Raw genomic sequence first — 20,802 nt, forward strand, 5'->3', positions numbered from 1 at the left:
ATGAGGAGAAAAAAAAGTACACAGGGGTATGTCTTCACATGATTCTTAATGTTCAAACCCATAACAACTACGGAACCATCTCAATCGTCAAAGCAATAGGTAGTGGTTAACTGTGGGGGTGCAACCTGAAGGTTTTATTTGCCCACAGTGTAGTCTGAGGGAATTTTGTAGCCAAAGGTCTACAACAATTCTTGTGTCCTATTGCAAGTGAATAATGAATACAGGCTCTAACTTGGAAAGTGGACTGGCTCCAGGAACCACATAACTGAAGTGAAAAACCTGATATTTACTTGAAGGATCTTCTTGTTACAAAATCCCTTTCATGGGCACAGGCAAACTTACTTCATTGTCTAGCTTCCCACATGCACACAGCATCTCAGATTAGAATTTTATTAGTCAGCCCTGTTCCCTGATGAGTATTAACTTTGATTCAATCTTTATCTCCTCTGCCATGATTAGTTTTACCAACAGTGGGGATCCAGGTGGGTGAGGGGAAAGGGTTTATTAACCCTTATATAAATACTGTCAATTACTCCTGTGTGAATTCAATTTCTGAGACTTGAGCTTTACTCCTCTGCCTTCTGGCAGATGGCCTACTCTTGTAGAGAATATAGGAAGGACTCTTTCCCCTCAATACTGACAGGGCATCACATATTCACAAATAAATCCTGCAGGTCACTGCCATTCACTCTTTATAAGTCAAAAGTCTACCCTCCACACAAAACCAGTATATACTGTACTTGGAAACTATTCAATTTCTGCTGTTGAACATGCCATGGGAGATTTCCCTATCTCCCTTAATATAGCCATCTCATATAAGTCTATGAGTTTGGGTTCTATATATGGTACTTCAAGTACCCCAAAACATATGTTTCCCAAATTTTCAATTGCAACTTCAGTACTATCACTAAAACAGTTCTTAAATGTTATAATTTTTTAAAAAATAATTATAATGCTTAGGATTAATTGATCCCTCTTTTTCAATATTGTTGCAACAATTCATGGTAAAATGAATTCTTGTCTCAAGTTTAGTGTGATGATTTTAAGAGGAAGCTTAGGACCATGCTTTAGAAACAAAAATGTGAACTAGCTCCACTCCAACCTTCATTAGACCCCAAATACTGCATGGTTTATTATTGAAATAATGTTGTCTTCAAAAATACAGGTTAACTAGAAAGGTAACTATGAAAGGAATGTATTCCTTTTTTTATCTTTTGAAATATCTTGAAGGTAATCCAAACCCATCTTACACAAAATGAGTTATTAAAAGAATGTTTCCTCTGATACTTTTCCTATATCACAGTTACTCTGTACTTTAGCTTCCAACTTCCTATATGTAGTTCATCTTTGTTCCCCAGCTATACAACGTTTTTTCATAATAGTATCATAATTCTTGACATAGCAATAGTTATTTCTGAGGCAACATGGAAAAGAGAACGTCACATACTCTACAACTCAGAAGTGTTAAAATGCTTTACACGTTTTACTTAATTTAATCCTCACAACAGCACTTTACGGTAGTATTATCATTATTCATATTTTTAAGATGGGAAAGTAAGGAACAAAGAGGCATCCAGCATCACACAGCTAGTAACTGGTAGAGCCAAAATTTGATCTCAGAGAGAGGGACTCCAGCATCAAGCTCTTAACCATTAAACAAGCAGAGCCCTAATAACTGCTTCTAGAAACGCTATTATTGATGTTGGATATCTATGCTACCTTCCAATCTATCAAACATTTTTTGAAAATTTCTTCAAGGAACCATTGGAAGAAAATAATTGCTAAAATTTTAAAGGAAGAAGAAAATCTCAAGAAACATCTCAAAAGAAAACAGTCTGAATTCACGAGTCAATATAAACATATCGAAAAGCAACAGAATGAACAAACAAGGTTTATAAGTAATCTCTTTCTGCCAGATTTGGATTGGAGTCTTGTGCAAGTCATATTCAGAGTCCAGAGAAAATCAGTAATTTATATTCAACCCATGAAGAACAATAGTAGCAACACTTTAATTTAATAGAGATAACGTGTTAATACTATAATAGCCCTTAGATAAAAAGGGAAGATGAGGTTGAGAAAGTGAAGTTAAAAGTATAAACAAGAAAATATATATTTTCCAATGCAACATTTGGGGAGGTAAGAAAAAGCTCCCTGTATTTCCATATCTGTTAAGGTCAAGTTCTAAGTGTCAGGTTAGATTTTAATACATTCTGGTATTTCCCAACTGAAGTTATAAGAGACAAATAAAAAGATATATCATCCTATACAATTAGGGAAACGTAGGACTATCCCACTGTTCGTACATTTCCCCTTTAGCAGGTGATGCAGCTGCTATAGTCATGTCCTAGGCTCAACTATTCAAATTACTCTCCAGCCCAACAGTTTAAGTTAAAGGAAAAACTTATGTTTACTTCTATAGATAGTATCACATTAATTCTAGCCAAATTTCTGCTATTAAGGAAAAAGTAGAATAAAGTTGAAAGTGTTCTGCTACAAAGAGGCTTTCTACAATTCTACAAAAAACTTCTGGAGAGACAGCAAACTGAAACAAAATTTTTCAAAGAACTTATGATGATAAATGATACATGGCAAAGTTATATTTACACAGTTACTAGGCCCAAAGGATAGAATAAATGCAGACAATGTCGGGGTTTTCTACTCCTAATTCCTTTGACAACAATGACAAAATATGGTTCTTTCATGTAATGACAGGGAGAAATAGGAAACTTGAGAACATAAAATATGGTGCAGCTCAGAAAGGGAGATGGTGTTCACATATATATTTCAGATTGGCAGTTCTATTTGAGAAGGGTCTCAGGATCTTTGTTTTTCAAGAGTGGGAAAGAACAAAAATGGTAGAATGAGGAGAGAAACAGAATAGCTTCACCTTTTAACATTTTTGACAGGCAAGATTGTCTAAAGGCTAATCTGAAATTCAGTTAGCACATGCAGGGAAAACCATGCAAGCAAATATACTTTCTAAACAGAATGCAAAAAGAATGTTATTTGCACATTTGTACATTTCCATTTTTTTCTTACTACCCTTATCCAACAACCCACACAAATAAGATTAAATACAGCTTCTTTTACTAATGTCTTTTGAAGCATCACTGCAGTCAGATTGAGTCAAGTAACCATCTGCTGCAAGTACAAATAGAGCTACATTCAAGAATTATATTATACAGCCTTCCTTGCAAAGTTCTTACGTGCAAGCTGTTCTTGTCAAAATCAGAACCATTGTGATGATGCATCTTAATATTCAATCAGACTTTAAGTAAAGAGTGACAAAAGTCCACATATGGATGACAGCTGTTTCTTCAGTAAATATTTCCCCATTTATTGAATGGAGGCTTATGGCAGTTTAAGATATGTTCCATCAAACATTTCAGCCTGAATTCTCTGGGAATGATTAAAACAATAACAAGGATAAAATTCCACTTTTCAAATTACATCTGGAAAAACAACAGCTCCTCCAATTAAAGTTGTACACTGTGCCATTAATTTGAGAGTATCCAGTATTAAGAGCATCCTTTACTACTGACTGATGAAAGAACTGAATTTATAGGACTCTATACATTTTTTGTCCTTCCCTCTCTAATAATAGCATAACCTTTATAAAATTAAAGCAAAATTTCTATATTGATTTTTTAACCAAATGAACAAAGTTGATGGGGATTTAAACATTTATGCCTAATTTTGATAAACTGTATAATATTAAGAAAGATTAATGAGACTTTAGCTATAAGAAGCTCAGATAAGACCTTTCAAGCAAGAAAGTGACTTGTAAAATTCAATAGTTAAAAAAAAAGGAAGATAAATTTTGGTGAAGAATTAAGTAACTCCATAATAATTGAGTGTTCACATATCAGTCGCTAGAGGAAAAGAAAAAAAACCAAACTGGTCGAACTAACAAGGTGATCTTATGGCTTTTGCAGTACTCTTGAACACGCATTATGTCTCTTTTATAAATCCTAAATGTTGTGTTAGATGTGAGTCTGTTAGTAGTATATATTTCAAGTAGCATTTTTTTAAGTTTGCTAACTACAAGGTCCACTGCTAAGTAACTTAAAATCTTCTGTTTTTAGCCTAAAACTGTTGTGAGGCTCTTCTTTGGTGACTCCAAAGCAATTCATGAGAAGGTGGCAGGTTATTTGTGTTTTAGGATAGGCCTGCAATATTGATGTGTTAAGGATTGCTGTTTCTCAGCTTCTGCATGGTAAATTACACCCTTTTTTTCCTTCCTGCAAGGCAGTTGTTAAAATTCTAAAAAAAAAAAAAAAAAAAAAAAAAAGAGAGCTTGTAGTCTTATATTCCACAGCTCTCATCAGACTCTGCTCATTTTTTCAGATATAACACTGTAAAAGAGAATACCTTACCCTGCTGTTGGATCAACTGCTATTGCCTTAGGATTATGAAGCTCCAGATCAATCAGGGTGACACATACAGACCCGTTGTAATTACAAACAAAGATCCGGTCACTGACATGGTCCACAAAATAGAGATTTCTGGTGAGCCAATCAATCGCCATGTGTTGCACATCTGAAAAACATGCACAAACACACAATTGTTGAATCACAGGTACACATAGAGTATCATAGGCCAGAGTACATAAGTTTGCCCAAACTTTCACAGAGGATATTTCAAAAGTATAGGTAATTTTACGATAAAAAAACTGCAAAAACAATTGGTTGATATGCCACGATAAGTGATAAATTATTCTGTAAAATAATAACTACTTCTTGATACCTTTCTTCTCGCCATCTAAGGAATGAGGATAACCAAGACAATGGACAAAGAGTTTTTAAATATTAAAATATAGACATTTACAATTAAATATTTCTCCTAGTTTTTTGCATATGCCCCAAATAGTTCATTCAACCCAGTGGACATAACTGATGCAACAGCACAGCTAAACTCTTTAGTAGTAAGAGAAATACAATTTTTTTTCTGAACTTAAGGTAAATCTTTATTTTCAGATCCCCTTCTGTTACAAATAGGAAGGGTGAAGAAGGTAGAAAAAGATATCTACAAGGATCCCTTTGTTTACAAAATATATCCAAAAATTGGAAATAAAGCAAAAGGGGAGGGGAGGCATTATAAACAGGCCTGATCAAAGATTAATTCTCTGGAAAATAATATCCAATAGTATCCAATAGTACTTTCTGCAATGATGGAAACATTGTCTACCCATGCTGTCCAATAAAGTAGCCACTATACATGTGTCTCGTGAGCATTTAAATTGTGGCTAACATGACTGGGAAACTGAATCTGCATTGTATTTCATTTTAATTAATTCAAATTTAAATTGTAAAAAATGTAGGTAGCTATTGGCTACTATGGATAGTGTCGCTCTAGAGGAATATGTGTTTGACTTAATATTTTCAATTTGTTCAGACCTATATATTGTGAAATTTCATTCTAATTTGTAGATATTTATCTAGTAGAAAGGATAATCCCAAAGGTTATGGTTTTTTCCCCATACCATTAACCGTTTTTATACCTAACCTACAAATCATATTTAAACACTCTTTGTCTTTAAAATGCCTATACATATCCAATTCCACTAATTCACCTAGATCAGCAAGGCTGGGCTGGTTACCTCAATACTGCCATAAATAACTACATTTCTGGTCCTATTCATTCCTAACTTTTATGACAGTCACATTTTTAACTATGGAAATTATACTTTGATACTTCCTTGTTTGGTTTTACTATGGATCTATGATTCATTGAGCAATAAGTCATTCACTCTGCAATCTGAAGCAAAACATTCTTCCTAGCCTATACTTCAAACTACTTCCTTAGTAACATGCTGCTTCAGTGAATGATATTCTTTCAACAGAAAGACTAATAGAGATGCATGTGCCATCATTACCATCATAATGGTATACTGTCAAAGCAAAATAGAGAAAGTAGCAACCTTGTGGGAATTTCTATCATGCCTCAGAAGCACAAGGAGAAAGTGGACATTGCATTAATTGAATACACATTTTCAAGCTATCAATTATAGTTCCATTCTAAATTACAGCCTGTATGGAAGCATAAACATTTAAACATTCCGCAAACAACATGAAGCTTTTTTTCAACCAGTTCAGTGACCAGGATTTAAAAAAAAAAAAAAAAAAAATTGAACTCTCTCTCTGCCTCCAGAACTCTGTAAATATACCTCTTTTATATTATTCTTTTTGTATTATTATATCAGAGCACAGACCAGATTGTTTCAAATGTCATTTTAAATACCTTGGATTCAGACAAAATATGTGCCAGAGTCCATTCAATGACCCATCTCTTACATGAGGCATGCAGTTGGTTTACTCTATGCAATTGTAATTACAGACAAAAGAGCTATTTGACAGCATTCATACCTTCTTTCAACTCTAAATCATTGCAGAAAGAGTGTCTGCTACTGAAACAATAGGCATTGTTAACAGCCATTAGAGTTTGAAGCAACAAGTTTTCACTTAAAAAATCTAATAATTAGCCAAACATTTAGAAAGCGTGGGAATTGTTTTTGTTTCTTTTTCTTATATTTGAAGTTTCTTCCTGATTTTAATGCAATTTTTATTAAGATTGGACAACTGAGGCAATTAGACAAAGAGTTCAAGTAACCAAGCTGCTAGATAGATAGATAGATAGATAGATAGATAGATAGATAGATGATAGATAGATAGATAGATAGATAGATAGATAGATAGATAGATAGATAATAAAGTAAATAAATCTAACTAATATGATTTGAACATTTTAGGAAATTAGTAGATAACAGATTCAGTATTTCATTTTTATTTTGCTGATATATAACACAGTTCACAGGAAATTGCTGAAGATAACTAATATTTTTATGGCATTACATTACAAAATAATCTGTAAATTTTTAGTAAGACCTTTATTACTTTAGTGTTACTAGAACAAATTTTAAATATTTTCTTGTTATTATTTTCTCTAGTCAGCTTTTATTAATTCTTCAACCAAAATTCACTTGGATTTCATCCTTACTGGTCCTTTGAAATGGCTCTTATGGTCCTTCAGAATTTATTAATGGCCAAAAACAAAGGTTACTTTTCTGCTCATATCTACAAAACAATCTAAATATTAATATTGGTAAAATTTTAAATAAAAAAATAAGCATTTTGAAACTTAATATGTATTCTATTAATGTAAGTAACAACAGTTTCTAAAACCCAATATTTGTTAAGCCTAACAACTGAAAGCTGTACCCAGCGGAAATTAATGGAAAATGTCAGGGGATAGTAAAAACAACAAAAAAGACAAATACTTTTGATAATAATTTAATAAAATGTTACATCAACATTTTCTTCATATCATTAAACAAGTAATTATCAGAGTTGGTGAAAGTAGAACTTAAACATTTTAATTCATTAAAATGTGTGTGTACTTAGTGCTATAGACTGAATTGTTTCCCTCAAAATTCATATGTTGAAATCCTAGCCCCCAATACCTCAGAATGTGACTGTACTTGGAGATGAAGTCTTTAAAGAGATGATTAAATTTAAAAAAGGCCATTGGGGAGGGCCCTAATCCAACCTAATGGGTGGACCTTATCAAAAGAGGTGATCAGGCCATACTGAGAGAGACCAGGGATGGCTGTGCACAGAACAAAGGCGATCTACAAACCAAGCAGAGCTAGTTAATTCTCCTAGGAGATATTCTTTTGTTTAATTTACAATTTAATATTGATTAGGTCCCAATCTCTATGAGTTTAGATATTAATTTGTGTATTAATAAATTGCAAATAATTTTTGTCCAGTGGAGATGAAAATGACTTCCATCAGATGGTAAAAATAACCCCAGTTTATTGTCCACTATGACATTAGCTAGTTTTATATCTAACTTTACAATCTTAAGTTAGCATATTTTTCTTTCATTTGTTGTAAATTCTTCAGTCTCTTCTGTAGTCCTTTGAGCCAAATTTACCATCTTGCTGGTTCTCTCATTAATGAGCTAAATGACTCATTAACATATGTCTACTACATATTTGTATGAGTCATGTTTCTAACCTTTAAAAATTATACATTAACACAATTTAGTAATTGATTTCTTCTTTAATTAGTTGCTATGTGATCAACCAGCCAGAGATAGCAAATTTAAATGAATAAAGGATTAGAAAGTATCGTAAATAGGTAAAGTTTGTCAGGAGGGATTATGACAAACCTAGATGACAACCTGAAAGTATACAACTACCTAAAAAGTCACACTCAAACTCAGTTGATTGTTTTAGTATCAAAATGCTTCATTATTTCAAAGACCACCAAAATACAGATTTCTAGATTTCATTTGAAGTCTTACATTTTTTATTATGGCAAACTACTTTTTTGTTTAATTATAAAGTATTTTGGGTATCAAACAAAACCTGTGTGCAGGCAAACTGGATCAAAAGCCACTAATGTGATGACACCAAAGCAAAGCAAACACTGTATAACATTTAGTTTAGCTCAAACTTCTACATAAAAGTACGTTTTTGTGAAAGTTGTTAATATCTATTAGAGCCATTGTTCATACATTAAACAAACATAATATCAGTTTACAAAGTGGTCAGATATTAAATCAGACAAACATTAAGAATCCAGAACAGTGATATGAAGTTAGGTATTCCACAGATACTAGTTGCCTCCCGGAATGAACTAAAGGACTGCCCTTTACTGTATGGATTTATGACTGCTTATAATATGTACAATTATGTACTAAAGAATAGTATGGCACCAGATAAAATAACAAAGTTAATTTATGATAAGAAAGACAATTAGTTGTGATAATTTTAAATACCCCCACACATTTTTTGATACTCCTCCTTTCAAAAGGTGGATCTTAATTCTCCTCTCTTTGAATGTGGGGTGTACTTTATGACTTCCTTGTACTGAATAAAATATGGTAAAATTGACACAGTGTGATTTCCAAAGATAAGACATATAAGGCATTATATAACTTAATTTCCTTTCTCTCTCTCTCTCTCTCTCTCTCTCTCTCTCTCTCTCTCTCTCTCTCTCTCTCTCTCTCTCCCTTTGGGGGTGCAGTAAACACAATTAACATTACTTTATTTACAAGTGGACTTTCAAAAGAAGAACAGATAAACACTTTTGATCAATCTGTAGTGTTTAACGGAAAGTCTCTGAGGACAGTTTCCAGAAGGGAATTTAGATGTCTGTTTATAATTTTAAAAAGATCATTCTGACTTCTATGTGGATCAAAGGGGTAAGTCTGAAAGCAGGTGAGGAGTTAGGAACCATGAGAGATATGGTGGCTACAAAGAGTATCAAAACAATGGTGAGGTTACATGGCATATACTCACCATATTTCCTTTGCCAATATTAAATATATAATATTGAAAGGAATGCATTTAAATTATATTCTAGTTTGGATAAAAGAGCCAAGAATGATTGAAATTCTGAACACATCACAGCAAATCAGAAACATTCTAAATATAGATGGTTTCTATCCATATGCCTATTCTTGTCTATCATGGATATTTTAACGTAACAGTTTTATTTCCGCTCAAATATTGTCCCTCAAACTGTGAGGTCACCTTCACTGAAGAGTTATAGTGCTTCTAATGTAAATACAGAGAACGACAGGTAAAAATTAAATTTAAAAAACAGTAGGATTTTAAAGAAATGATTCTATCTCCTTCAGTTTATGTGTCTCTTGGTTTCAGTGGGAAATTAACATTTAGATTTCAGACTATATTTCTTTGTTAGAGCATTTGAAAATGCTCTAACTGAATGATAAGATGATGCAATTCTATTTATGTTTATATGTCACCATAATCTTTACAAGAAGGATATACTCACTTTATCCTTAGATGAATTAAATAAAGTGAATTGAGAAAGCAAAGGCTCTGTCCTCTTGGTATAATAATTAAAATAGTATTATAGAAATTCAATTTAGGTGTACTGTAGGCAGGAACATCCTTATAGGAACAGAACCTGTGGTACATTATGGAGTCCTTCCCTTTTCCTTTAACGAAAAATTGCCTCTTCCTAGGTACCAATTTTGTTTTTTAAACACATGTAACATAGTCAGAATGAACATTACGGTCAGTTCATTATACAAATAGTCACAAAATTCTACATACAACCCATTGATGTCTTTGTGAAAAAAGACAATGAAGGTGGGTCTGACATGAGCTGATGGGCCAATATCAGGGATTCATGTGGAAAGGGGATGTTCCTATATTTTTTGTTAGGGGGAAGGGGCATGAGATGACTGAGTTTCCGAATCTTTCTTCCACCTCAAAGTTCCACTGTTTCTCAATTTCTACTCGAGGCCAAGCTACAAGCGAATCTTAGTATTTCCTATGGTAGATGCATTTAGAAAACATGCCAGGGTTAGTCTCTCTCTACAGCAAAAATAGTTTACACAAAGATGTCTTTTTTCCCATTGGGCAAAACATTACATTATTTTTTTTGACCCATAACACAAATGGATTAATTCTTAATTCCATGTTTATCCCCTCCACGTCACCCCATATTTAATATATCAGGGAACCATAAGACCTTTCCCTGAAACTACACACTCTTCCCATCTCTGCTATTACTCTCCTTGGTCAAGACATATTTTTCTCTCCCTGATGGCTGCAATTGCTTCCTAACTGGTCTCTCTCTTCCCTTCTAGATCCACTGTTACAATCTTCACAGAGCCCCTAGAGTGATCATTGTAAAACACAAATTGTATCATGACACCACAGAAGAAAACAGTACTTTTTATAGTCTGAGATATATGTTACAGTTGATTGTTAGTAAAGAAAAAGTCTTAATGAACTGACAGACTCCAGGAATTTACAATGCAGCACAAATGTTTCCAATGTACATCATCAGTATTTTTATAAATATCTAACTTTGCTGCGATTTGGCTCAATTTTAAGTCAAATGAAGTATTTCTTTTTTTAACATTTTGCTATGAATACCACCCAGTGAATGAGGTATCATTGGCTTCCAACTTCCTGTTGTGTTATTGTTTTCTCCATAAACTTTTAATAAACAACAGCCTTTATTCTAAATCTTGAGTCTGTATTCTTATTTTCCAAAGCACCACTCCTCATTAAAATTTCCAATGACTTCCCACCACACTTAGCATAAAATCCAAAGTCTTTAACATCACATGCAAGGCTTCTAAACCTCCTTTTAACCTCATCTCTCTCTCTCATTCTACTCTAGTCACACTGGCCTCCTTATTTTTTTCTTCAATCTGCAAAGAAAGCTCCCACATTAGGACATCTGTACTTAATCTTCAAGACAAAAGAGTATCTAATTATGCATAAGTTGTGCTCTCGTTTCATTCAGATATCCCTTCAAATGTCAGTTTCTCAGAAAGGCCTCTCTTGACAAGTCAACATTAACTACCCCCAAAAAATCTCATACAGTGATGCATCCCCACCATTCAATATCAATATCCCAATCTTATTTTCTTTTTATCATTCGTAACTTATTATGATTTCCTACTTATTAGTCACTACTCCCCACACTACGAAAACTCCATAAGAGCAGGGATTCTGTATGTGTAATTTACTGCTATAGTCCCAAAGCCTAGAATTGTGTTTAGTCCATGGTTAAATGCCAAGTAAATATTGCCAAATCAATACTGCTGTCCTATTCACAATAGCCTTTGTTCAAAAATCTCCTGCCTAAAATATCTGCTCTCACCTCTACCTCAGTCAGTGTAAGAGTCATATGGAGTCACAGCTCCTTTTGCTCTTTAATCAGCTGCGATATTTTCCTTGATTTTACCTTGTCCTCAGATTTGGCAAGTCACTGTTCTTTGCCCAGGAAAACTGTATATAAGAAGGATCTATATTACTTAATGTTGACGAGCAATTTTATGAAAACACAAATAGGCAGATAGCAATTTCACAAATGAGTATCGAGGGTAACAATAGTGTGAGGGGCGATGGTACCATATAACAGTGTGTTATATGGTATAAATAATAACAACTGGTGAGCCTGAGTGAATAAGTAGGAATAATAAATCAAAGATCAGAAGAAAGTAGGGACAAAATACCACCACATCTACTTTTGCATTCAAACTGCCACACCTTGACTTATACAGCCTTATTGCTCCCGATTCTCTAGAGTCCTTCTTTCTTGTCTATCCCTACCAAGAACCGTTTTCTGACTCTCAGGGCCATGTAATTCTGTGGCCCTTGTTCCTATCCTGTAAGTAAGAACCTACGGTCACCTAGGCCATGGTTTGTCTCTGAGACTACTAGTTACTTTGACTTGCACATAGTAAATTACTTCAGATTCACTATTGACAAAAGTCTTCAAAAACACAGACTTCTGATTAATTGTTTATAATTGTTATTGCATATTTATATTATATATTATAAAATTATATATAATTTATATATAATTGCTATATTGTTATTATTGATCATTTATTTTTCATCCTGGTTATATCTCGTAACCTACCCAAGATATAGACCCAGAATCTGAAGTGCAACAAATAAAAAATTATTTGTTTACCCTAGGTATTATTTCCAATGTATAATAAATGAAGAAGAAAGCATACTGATGTATTTTTAGTGGACTGATTCTGTAAATAACGTGAGGTTCGGTTGGATTAATGATATCAGTTTCATTGGATGAAGTAAATACAATTTCAACTAAGAAACCCAGTGACTAGATATTTGTTCGATACTTCCATAGAAATGTTCACTATTGGCAAATGTTTTAGAAATTAAACTTACTCTACTGTTAGGATTAATTACATAACGATAATGAAATAGCAGAAGTTCTTCAGAGACATAAACAAACAAATCAATAAATGCCTTTTAAATGTTTTCTTTCTTTTTTCTTTTTGGTCAAGTCCAACAGTCAAAACCAATCAACAAATTATTAGTTTAATTTGTTTGACATGGGTGGAGATTATTTCTAGCAGTTACACTGAAGCATACTGAAAAGTATTAGGGAATCTCTAAATTGAGAAATGACACAAGAAATCCAGATTTAGTCAAGCCCTGCCGTGACAAGTTTACAATCTTCTATCTCAGACATTTCATTCTAAAGTTAGTCTAAGACCTGTGTAAATGGAGACAGGGTGTTATTATTCTGGGGATTTGCCCAATGGCAATCTAGATGGATAAGTTAGGAAGTAAATGCACTTCTATTTTTACAATGAAGGAGAATATCTTAGTTTGGGTTGCTAATGGTAAAACAAATATCCTTAGCTGGCTGCCTTAATAAACAAATATTTATTTCCCAAATTTCTGGAGACTGAGAAGTTCAAGATCAAGAGCCTGTGTCCAGTGAAGGCTCTCTTCATGATTCAGACAGATACATTCTTTCTGTATCCTCACATGGGAGAAAGACAGAGAGAGAAAGAGAGAGAGAGAGAGAGAGAGAGAGAGAGAGAGAGAGAGAGAGAGAGAGAGATCCCTGGTCACCTTGCTTTTCATAAGTGAATGGATGCCTTATGTTGGGGCTCTACTTTCATGAACTTATATAAACCTAATTACGTCTCAATGACCCTACCTCCAAATAACCACACACTAGGGATTAGGGCTTCAACATATGAATTTTGGTGGTACAAAAATATTTAGTTCATAGCATTCAGAATTATAGAATACTCAATCACATTGAAATCCATAAACAATAAATAACTGATAATAGCAAATTCTGTAATATTTCATATTTATAAGAATTTAAGAGATATACATAAGGCATATACATTACATAATACCTCAATGGACATCTTAAGTACAATTTTGGATTTAAAAAATACCCATTTTTAACATTTTGATTTCATATGCTAATACCTCTTGATCTCTGAACAAGCCAAAATATCATTATTAATCTTAATGTTGTTAAAGTTCCAACAAAAAGTTCTAAGAAAGTTAAGTGTTTGGTGTATATCTGGCTAGAATCATTTTTATTACATCTTAACTGTATATAATCTGTATATAATGATGCTCAGAAATAAACCAGGTGCTACATTCAATATGAACTTCCAAAAATAAATTGATGGTCTGTATAATACAAGGAGAAAAAGTTGGAATATGCAAATGACTGAGCTTGAGGTTATCAAAATAATTACCTTGATTGTCCATGTGATTTTGTATGAATATTATCCCATGACGAAGGATGGACAACATTAATTGAGAGTCTCAAAATAATAGCTCAGGCTAATCACACAGAATGGGATGGAACACTGAGATGATTATTTGCATAATTCACACATTTGGGGTATTTTGCCTCAATTATCTGTACTTTAGGAACAAACATCTTTTTTGTACAAATTATCTAACTAACTGCTATAATTTCCAATGCATTTTATGTGAGTAATTGCAATCATAATGCACTCTTTTAAGTTCAAAATTTTTGTGGTGATACCCATGGAGAGTTTTAATTTACTCAGTCATATTCTTCTTACAAATCAAATTCTCAAAGCTCTAAGACAGAGTAAAACATACATGTGATACAGAGGAAAAATTAAAGGAAAGCTTTATTTCACTTTCAAATGTATTTTTTTAAAATTTAACTGAAAGTAGTTCCTGTTAAGAACTTCAGAGACAAGTAAATATTTCTCTTTATCTCTCTTTGATATAACAAAAGGTAAACACTAAAAAGATCATTTATTTTAAAAAAAATTGCATGTCTATGTCAGTAGAATTCAATGATGCCATCTTTCTTTCTGTCAGGTATGATCCCCACTTCCTCTCTTTTTATAGCCATGAAGGAAGATGAAATACTTGAAGAGTTCCTAAAATCACTTGAAAGGCGAAAAAACAATAGATTGGGCCTAATAGGGCATCTTGGAAAAAATATGGGAGTTTTTTCTGGAATAAATTAATGATCCCAAGGAAAAATATGAAATTGTGGGAATCACACTGTGACATACTATCAATAAAAATAATGTAAGGAGTTGAAACACACACACACACACACACACACACACACACACACACACACACATTGGGGAGACACTTCAGAAGGAAAAATATATATTTTTTAATTCCTAAAGAAGAACAAAAAATAGTCATACTTGGTTCCTATACTGGTTTTACTGCACTCATAAGTAACTAGGGTTAAAAAAGCAAAAGAATTTCTACTAAGAAAAAAATTGACATTAACTATTTCTAGATCTTTAAAATACACACACACGTACTGGATACTCTAGATTGGTTCTATCAATCTCATTTTACTTTTTGTCCATTTGAAGCGATTTAGAAGCTAAAACTATCTTTTCCACAGAAAATTGAGGCTGAGGTTTGGGTGCTAATTGACGTGCCCTCAGAAATTTGGAAGCAGAAGTAAGAGTGAGGCCATCTTCTTGCCTGTTTCAAATCTTTTGACAGGCAAGGGCAATAGTTGAAAAGCAAAACATTTGTTAGGAGTACTGTTTTAGTTTCCATTATCCAGTTTCCTAAGTAACGAGAAATAGTGTGGGTACAGCACAGCGGCTGTGGCTCTGTCACAAGCTTTCCTAATTCCTGAATTGCCGCTGTGGATGTCCAATCTCCAGTTACTGGGGTATTCAGAAGCACTAGTGGGTTCTTGATTCTAGCATAGTTCTAGTAAAGACTACAGAGATAGTAGCTCCTAAAGTTCATTGTCATTTTGGATATCATTTCCAAAGGCACAGCTTAGAATTCTCTCCTGTATCTGTCCCAACAATTGAGAGTATTCTGTATTAAAGCACTTCCTGATTTAAATAGTGAGTTTTGTGTTCTCTGCATACAGCCTGGACTGATAGACTCTGTCAGGCACAATGAGTCTTCTATAAGGGAGATTTTTTTTAACTACCTCTTATAACTCCAAACAAATTATCAATATATGTTTAAACAGTACAAACAACTAAACTAAGTCTTAAGGTCAAGTGATCTATTTCACATGGATAATACATTTTTCTTACTGCTTCAAATGATCTGATCTGTTCTATCAAGCCACAAGTAAAACTATGAATGTTTTTTATTGCTGTCATTACTGTTATTTCCAGTATGCAAAATAGTATCTCCACCAACAATCAAAATGTAAAATACAAGCTTCTTTGGTTATATAATTATTTATTATTATTATTATTATTATTATTATTATTGTCTTGTGAGTGTTTTGAAATTAACAAAACTCTAGCACATTTTGGGGACATGTTTTAAAACATGAATTTGTTGGAAAGTTAATCTCATTGTTGATTAGTAGTACATAAGTCTTTCTCTACCATTCAGGTTTAGAAATATAGATAGCAAAACTACCTGCTGTTTTTTAGTGAAACTGAACTGAATAATTATACTTTACATATATGTATACATCGTCCTTAATAATACTTTGAAACAGAGAGATTAATATTCTCTAGATTAATTCTCACATTAAAACAACAAAAGTTGTTAAAAGACCTGATATGACTTTAAGTAAATGTCATTAAGATGATAAAGACTTACAGAATATTTTAAGCACAGATCTAATCATTAGATTTTCAATTTCAGGAATTCTATTTGAGTTGTTCATCAAAGGATTATCAGGCTTTGGGAAATTATTTCATGCTTTCCAGGCTCCCAGGAAACTAATAAATAAATCAGAATATCAATTTTTAAATTTATGTCTACTGTTAGGATGTTCCAGTGACACAATTACTAACAGACACCATCCCAACATATTCCTTCCCAGAATTATGATATCTGAGAAACCAAATCTGAAAGCTATTTGAAAAGCACAGGATCAAATCAAAGGAAATTTCATAGACCTGAGATTTAGGCCTTCTAAATTTCTCAGATACTTAGAAAATGATCAGAGTTACACTATAGAATTCTACCTTTTTGATGATTAGAATACCTGTGAATGTATCCTGAACACAATATGTATATGTCTGGTGTGTGTGCGTGTGCGTGTGTGTGTATACACACACGCGCACGCATACACACACACATACACATATATATAAATTTAGACCCGTTATTCACAGACATTTAAACAAAATCCTTCACAATCTATATCACTATCTCATCATTTGACATTGCTCTTTTACCACCAAGAGGTTCTGTCACTGTACTTTCATCTAACTCATGGAAAAGTTCTTACAACTAAATCAGAAATTGCTTGATACTGGATATATGTCTAAGTTCTTGAATACACTCTTTGCTATCATCCTCAATCAGAAATCATTTTTCAGGTTAAGCCCTTTGCTGGAATAAATTGTACATGTGTCTAAACCTTTACTGTATATCTAATTCCTCTAAATTCCAGTTTTAAAACAGTCTCTGGTTTTATCACTGCAGTCTCAGGGCATGCGGTATGTGGATCCTATAACCCTCTATGTTCAGACTAAAAATAGTTGGGTGCTTAGGAAGAAATAGCTATAAAAATGTTTTACAGTAAATCTGTATATTCCCTTGTACATAGAGCATTTATGGGTTTAACCAGAGACTGGAAAAAAAAAAGAAAAAGAAAAGAAGTATGGGAGTATCCAATCTGAGTAATTCTGCTTAAGGCCTTTAAAACAATGTTTCTCAAAATGGATAACATAAAACCCTAGATATCCGGGATGTTAATACATATTAGACATATATGCACAGTCATACCACATCCTTAGAAATAAGTACCCACAGAAACATACTCAGACACACACACAAAAATATCAATGAAGTGTTCAGTACTCAAACAAATTAAGGAAATCATGTGCTAAAGAAAGTGAAATAAGTATTTTACTCAAGGACTTTTCATAATCTTTAACTAATGCTAATGTACATATAAATATCCTATAAGGTGATATAGCATGTAAAATTTCCTAAACTCATTTGACCACAAAATTATTTTTCAACAAACATCTTGCAAAACTGGTGTCCCAAGGAACATATTTTGAGAAATAGTATTAGCAGAGGATTAACTGTTGTGAGTGATTAGGTGTTGAGGAAAATAAAAAAGGAGTTAATAAAAGGAAGAAACAAATATTCCCTTCAGATACATACAAACACAGGCACACTACAAATAAAAAGAAGAGCAAACTCAAGGGAATGGAAGGGGGTAAATATTTAGACCTGGTTGGAATCCCAGCAATTATGTGAACATGTTCTTTCATTTTAAATTGATTTGTATAAGGTCACATAGCCAGTTAATGACAGAAATAGGATCATACCAACCACCCTTACTATTGTGTTGAGGAAAATATAAAGCCCAGTATTAAAACAAATGTACAAGTCACAAGGTGTTACAGCCTGAAACAAATAAATAACAATCTTAACCAAAAACTGAAACGCAAAATGCCAGTTTTATTGCCTTGCTTAACTTGGCCCCTACTGCTCACTGTCTTTAGATTCAATGATAAGTTCCTAATATCTTATAAATGTGTCTGCAATATTAAAAATGCTTAATGGTAAAGGAATATTAGGAGAAAAAAACGTCCATTTTACTTGACATGAATCCCTTATAAAAATGTAAAATAAAAATAAGTAATTATAGCACTACATTTAAAGAGAAAAAATAGAATTTGTCAAATACATATTAAGTCAGAAATTATTTTAGCAGGTTACTTGTAACAAAAGTAAGAGTTTCACTTTTGCCCTTCTCTTTCCTTCCTTCATTTCCTTTTTCTTCCACTAAAATAAAGTTTATCAAGACAGAAACTCCAGTTTTAGTAATTAACTCTCATGGATTTCAGATATATTTCATGACTTATTCATGAAAAACAGAGCATTTTATCTTTTACATTTCAGATTGGTAGATAAAGAAAACCTAACAAATAGTATGTTCTACCTGGTATGTGGAACAGTCACGGGATCATCAAGAGATTTCCACTTTGGTTATTAGAATCCATTAATGAAACAAGCAGACATGTGAGCTAGACAAAATTCTATAAGCATACTTATTTAAGAGCTCTATGTAGCTTCAACCAAAAGTTGAAGGGGAAAATATTTGTGACTATGAGTGTGTAAAGCATATTTCACCAAATTCATAGAGAAAAACAAATATTAATAACTGAATCTTAGCACATCTCTAATTTCTGCTTCCCTGAGTTTCAAGCATGTTGCCAAATGACCATAAAATAGTAATTGAGTTCTTTTGTAGTACGGCAAAATGAACTGATAATAACGACACATTTATAGACGAACACAGTGCTGAGATTTTTTTTTTTTTTTCCCTTTTCTTTTTAACTGGACATTCAGAATGGCCTTTTCTGGTTGTGTACTTGTGTACTTATTGTAAATCAGAATGGGCTACTTACTTCAAAGTATAAATTCATCTGATGTTGATGTAAAAATTAAAGAACAATTTCATAACAATGCCTACAACATTAAGCATATGTAATCAATAAGGGGATTCTAAAAGTTCTCTGGGAATGTGTCCTCAGATAGACATCTTTGCTAATTTTAACTGTTTTTTTTTTGTGTGTGTTTGTTTGTTTGTTTGTTTGTTTTGAGGTCTTAATGGATTGTCTGATCACTTTGCTATATCCAGATCCCAGCTGAAATATATTGTATTAACTAGTTACGCAGGCACACCCACACACTCCATATCTAAAAAAAAAAAAAAAAAAGTAATTTTTATGTTTCACATAAATATGCTAAAAAGATGAGAAGCTTTTAAGAAGTATAAGGATTTTAATAAAACATGTATGTCCTTATAAAACAGCAGTTAATTAAAAAATGTATCTGTGGGAATAGTTATAATATCCTCATGGAGGATAGGATGTGTTTTGGATTCTTCACAGATATTTCTTTGGAAATATAAAGCCAGTTAACTGCAGTCAAGATTTTGTGTAAAATTTATATCTCCACAAGCAAAATATGCTGATCAAAAAGTCTGGATTCCAAACAGCAAAAATACAAATAAATGTATAAATCCAGACTTTTTGATCAGCAGTACTTTTTTCTTTCTTTTTTTTTTCTTTTAGTGGAGGAGTGGGAAATCGATCTATGTTTAATCTCATTAATTTATAAGATAAGAATGGTCATATTATTTCTCTTTTGTTTTCCTCAGCTAGGAGCTGACCAATTCCTGAACTTTTTCTCATGGAATGCTAGAACTAGAACTGATAAATTGTTGAACATACTTCATCTCTGGTGAAAAATGAAAAGCATATATCCCAGGTTCAAAGTAGCTGACAGGGCTTCTCCAGAGACACAGAGAACATTCTGACCCTGCTCTTTACTTCTGAACCCAAAAAATATCTGGTGCCTTGATAATAACTAAGTACATAGGATTGGGATGAAAAGCGCATCCAGCATTTTATGCATCCAAGGACCTAAACACAAGCTAGCAGAACTTCCTTCCTGAGAACATTTCTAACCAGACCAAGGGAAGGAAAAGGATGAAAAAGTCCATTGTGTCATTCTGTCTGACCTCTGCACCAAAAATTAATTGCCCTCTATTGTAAGAGCTTTGGTTCCAAATGGTTTAATTGTAACTGCCTTGAGAGTGGGGAGACTAAAAAGGTTTGAATAAAGTTGGTCCTGTGGTCATTGAGATTAGGTCCCAAAATACATCTACACATATATGTGTACGTTTTGAGGAAGACAGAGACTGAAGCCAAATAAAAGCCAGTAGTCATTGAACAGACCTAGTAACTCAGAAACACCAAAATTGACATGTGAGGCTATCATCTAGATATAGATCAGATCTTACTTAGCCATGATTCTGACTGGTTTTCTGAATGTTTCTGGTAATGATTTGGCATAATCTCTCCAGAAGTTGGCTGTAACCTTGCTCCTTCTAAGTCTTAACTCCTCACCCTTTACTCACATCCTAAACATAAAGCAGTCACCATTTATTTGGAGAAACAAACAGGTAAACACAAAATTAAAATATAATACAATTGTGCTATGATGTCTTAGGTCACATGGGAAGGGCTACTAAATTCAAC

General features: G+C 33.1%; 1 protein-coding gene across 4 annotated transcripts in view; it reads right to left on the minus strand.

Annotated features, from left to right (window-relative positions):
- The window catches only part of LRP1B (LDL receptor related protein 1B), a 1,805,568-nt gene that overhangs the window by 927,949 nt on the left and 856,817 nt on the right, over nucleotides 1-20,802 (minus strand). For all 4 annotated transcript variants that reach the window (XR_012497488.2, XM_074335779.2, XM_074335774.2 and 1 more), the window contains exon 7: nucleotides 4,377-4,539. Coding sequence is in view for 3 of the 4 variants with exons in the window: in XM_074335779.2 (XP_074191880.2) it covers nucleotides 4,377-4,539 (163 nt within the window). In the remaining variant the exon portion in view is untranslated. The remainder of the gene's footprint in view (nucleotides 1-4,376; nucleotides 4,540-20,802) is intronic.

This window comes from Rhinolophus sinicus, chromosome 17 (genome assembly GCF_057876585.1).
Source record: "Rhinolophus sinicus isolate RSI-liver-muscle chromosome 17, RSI-T2T, whole genome shotgun sequence".
Lineage (NCBI taxonomy): Eukaryota > Metazoa > Chordata > Mammalia > Chiroptera > Rhinolophidae > Rhinolophus > Rhinolophus sinicus.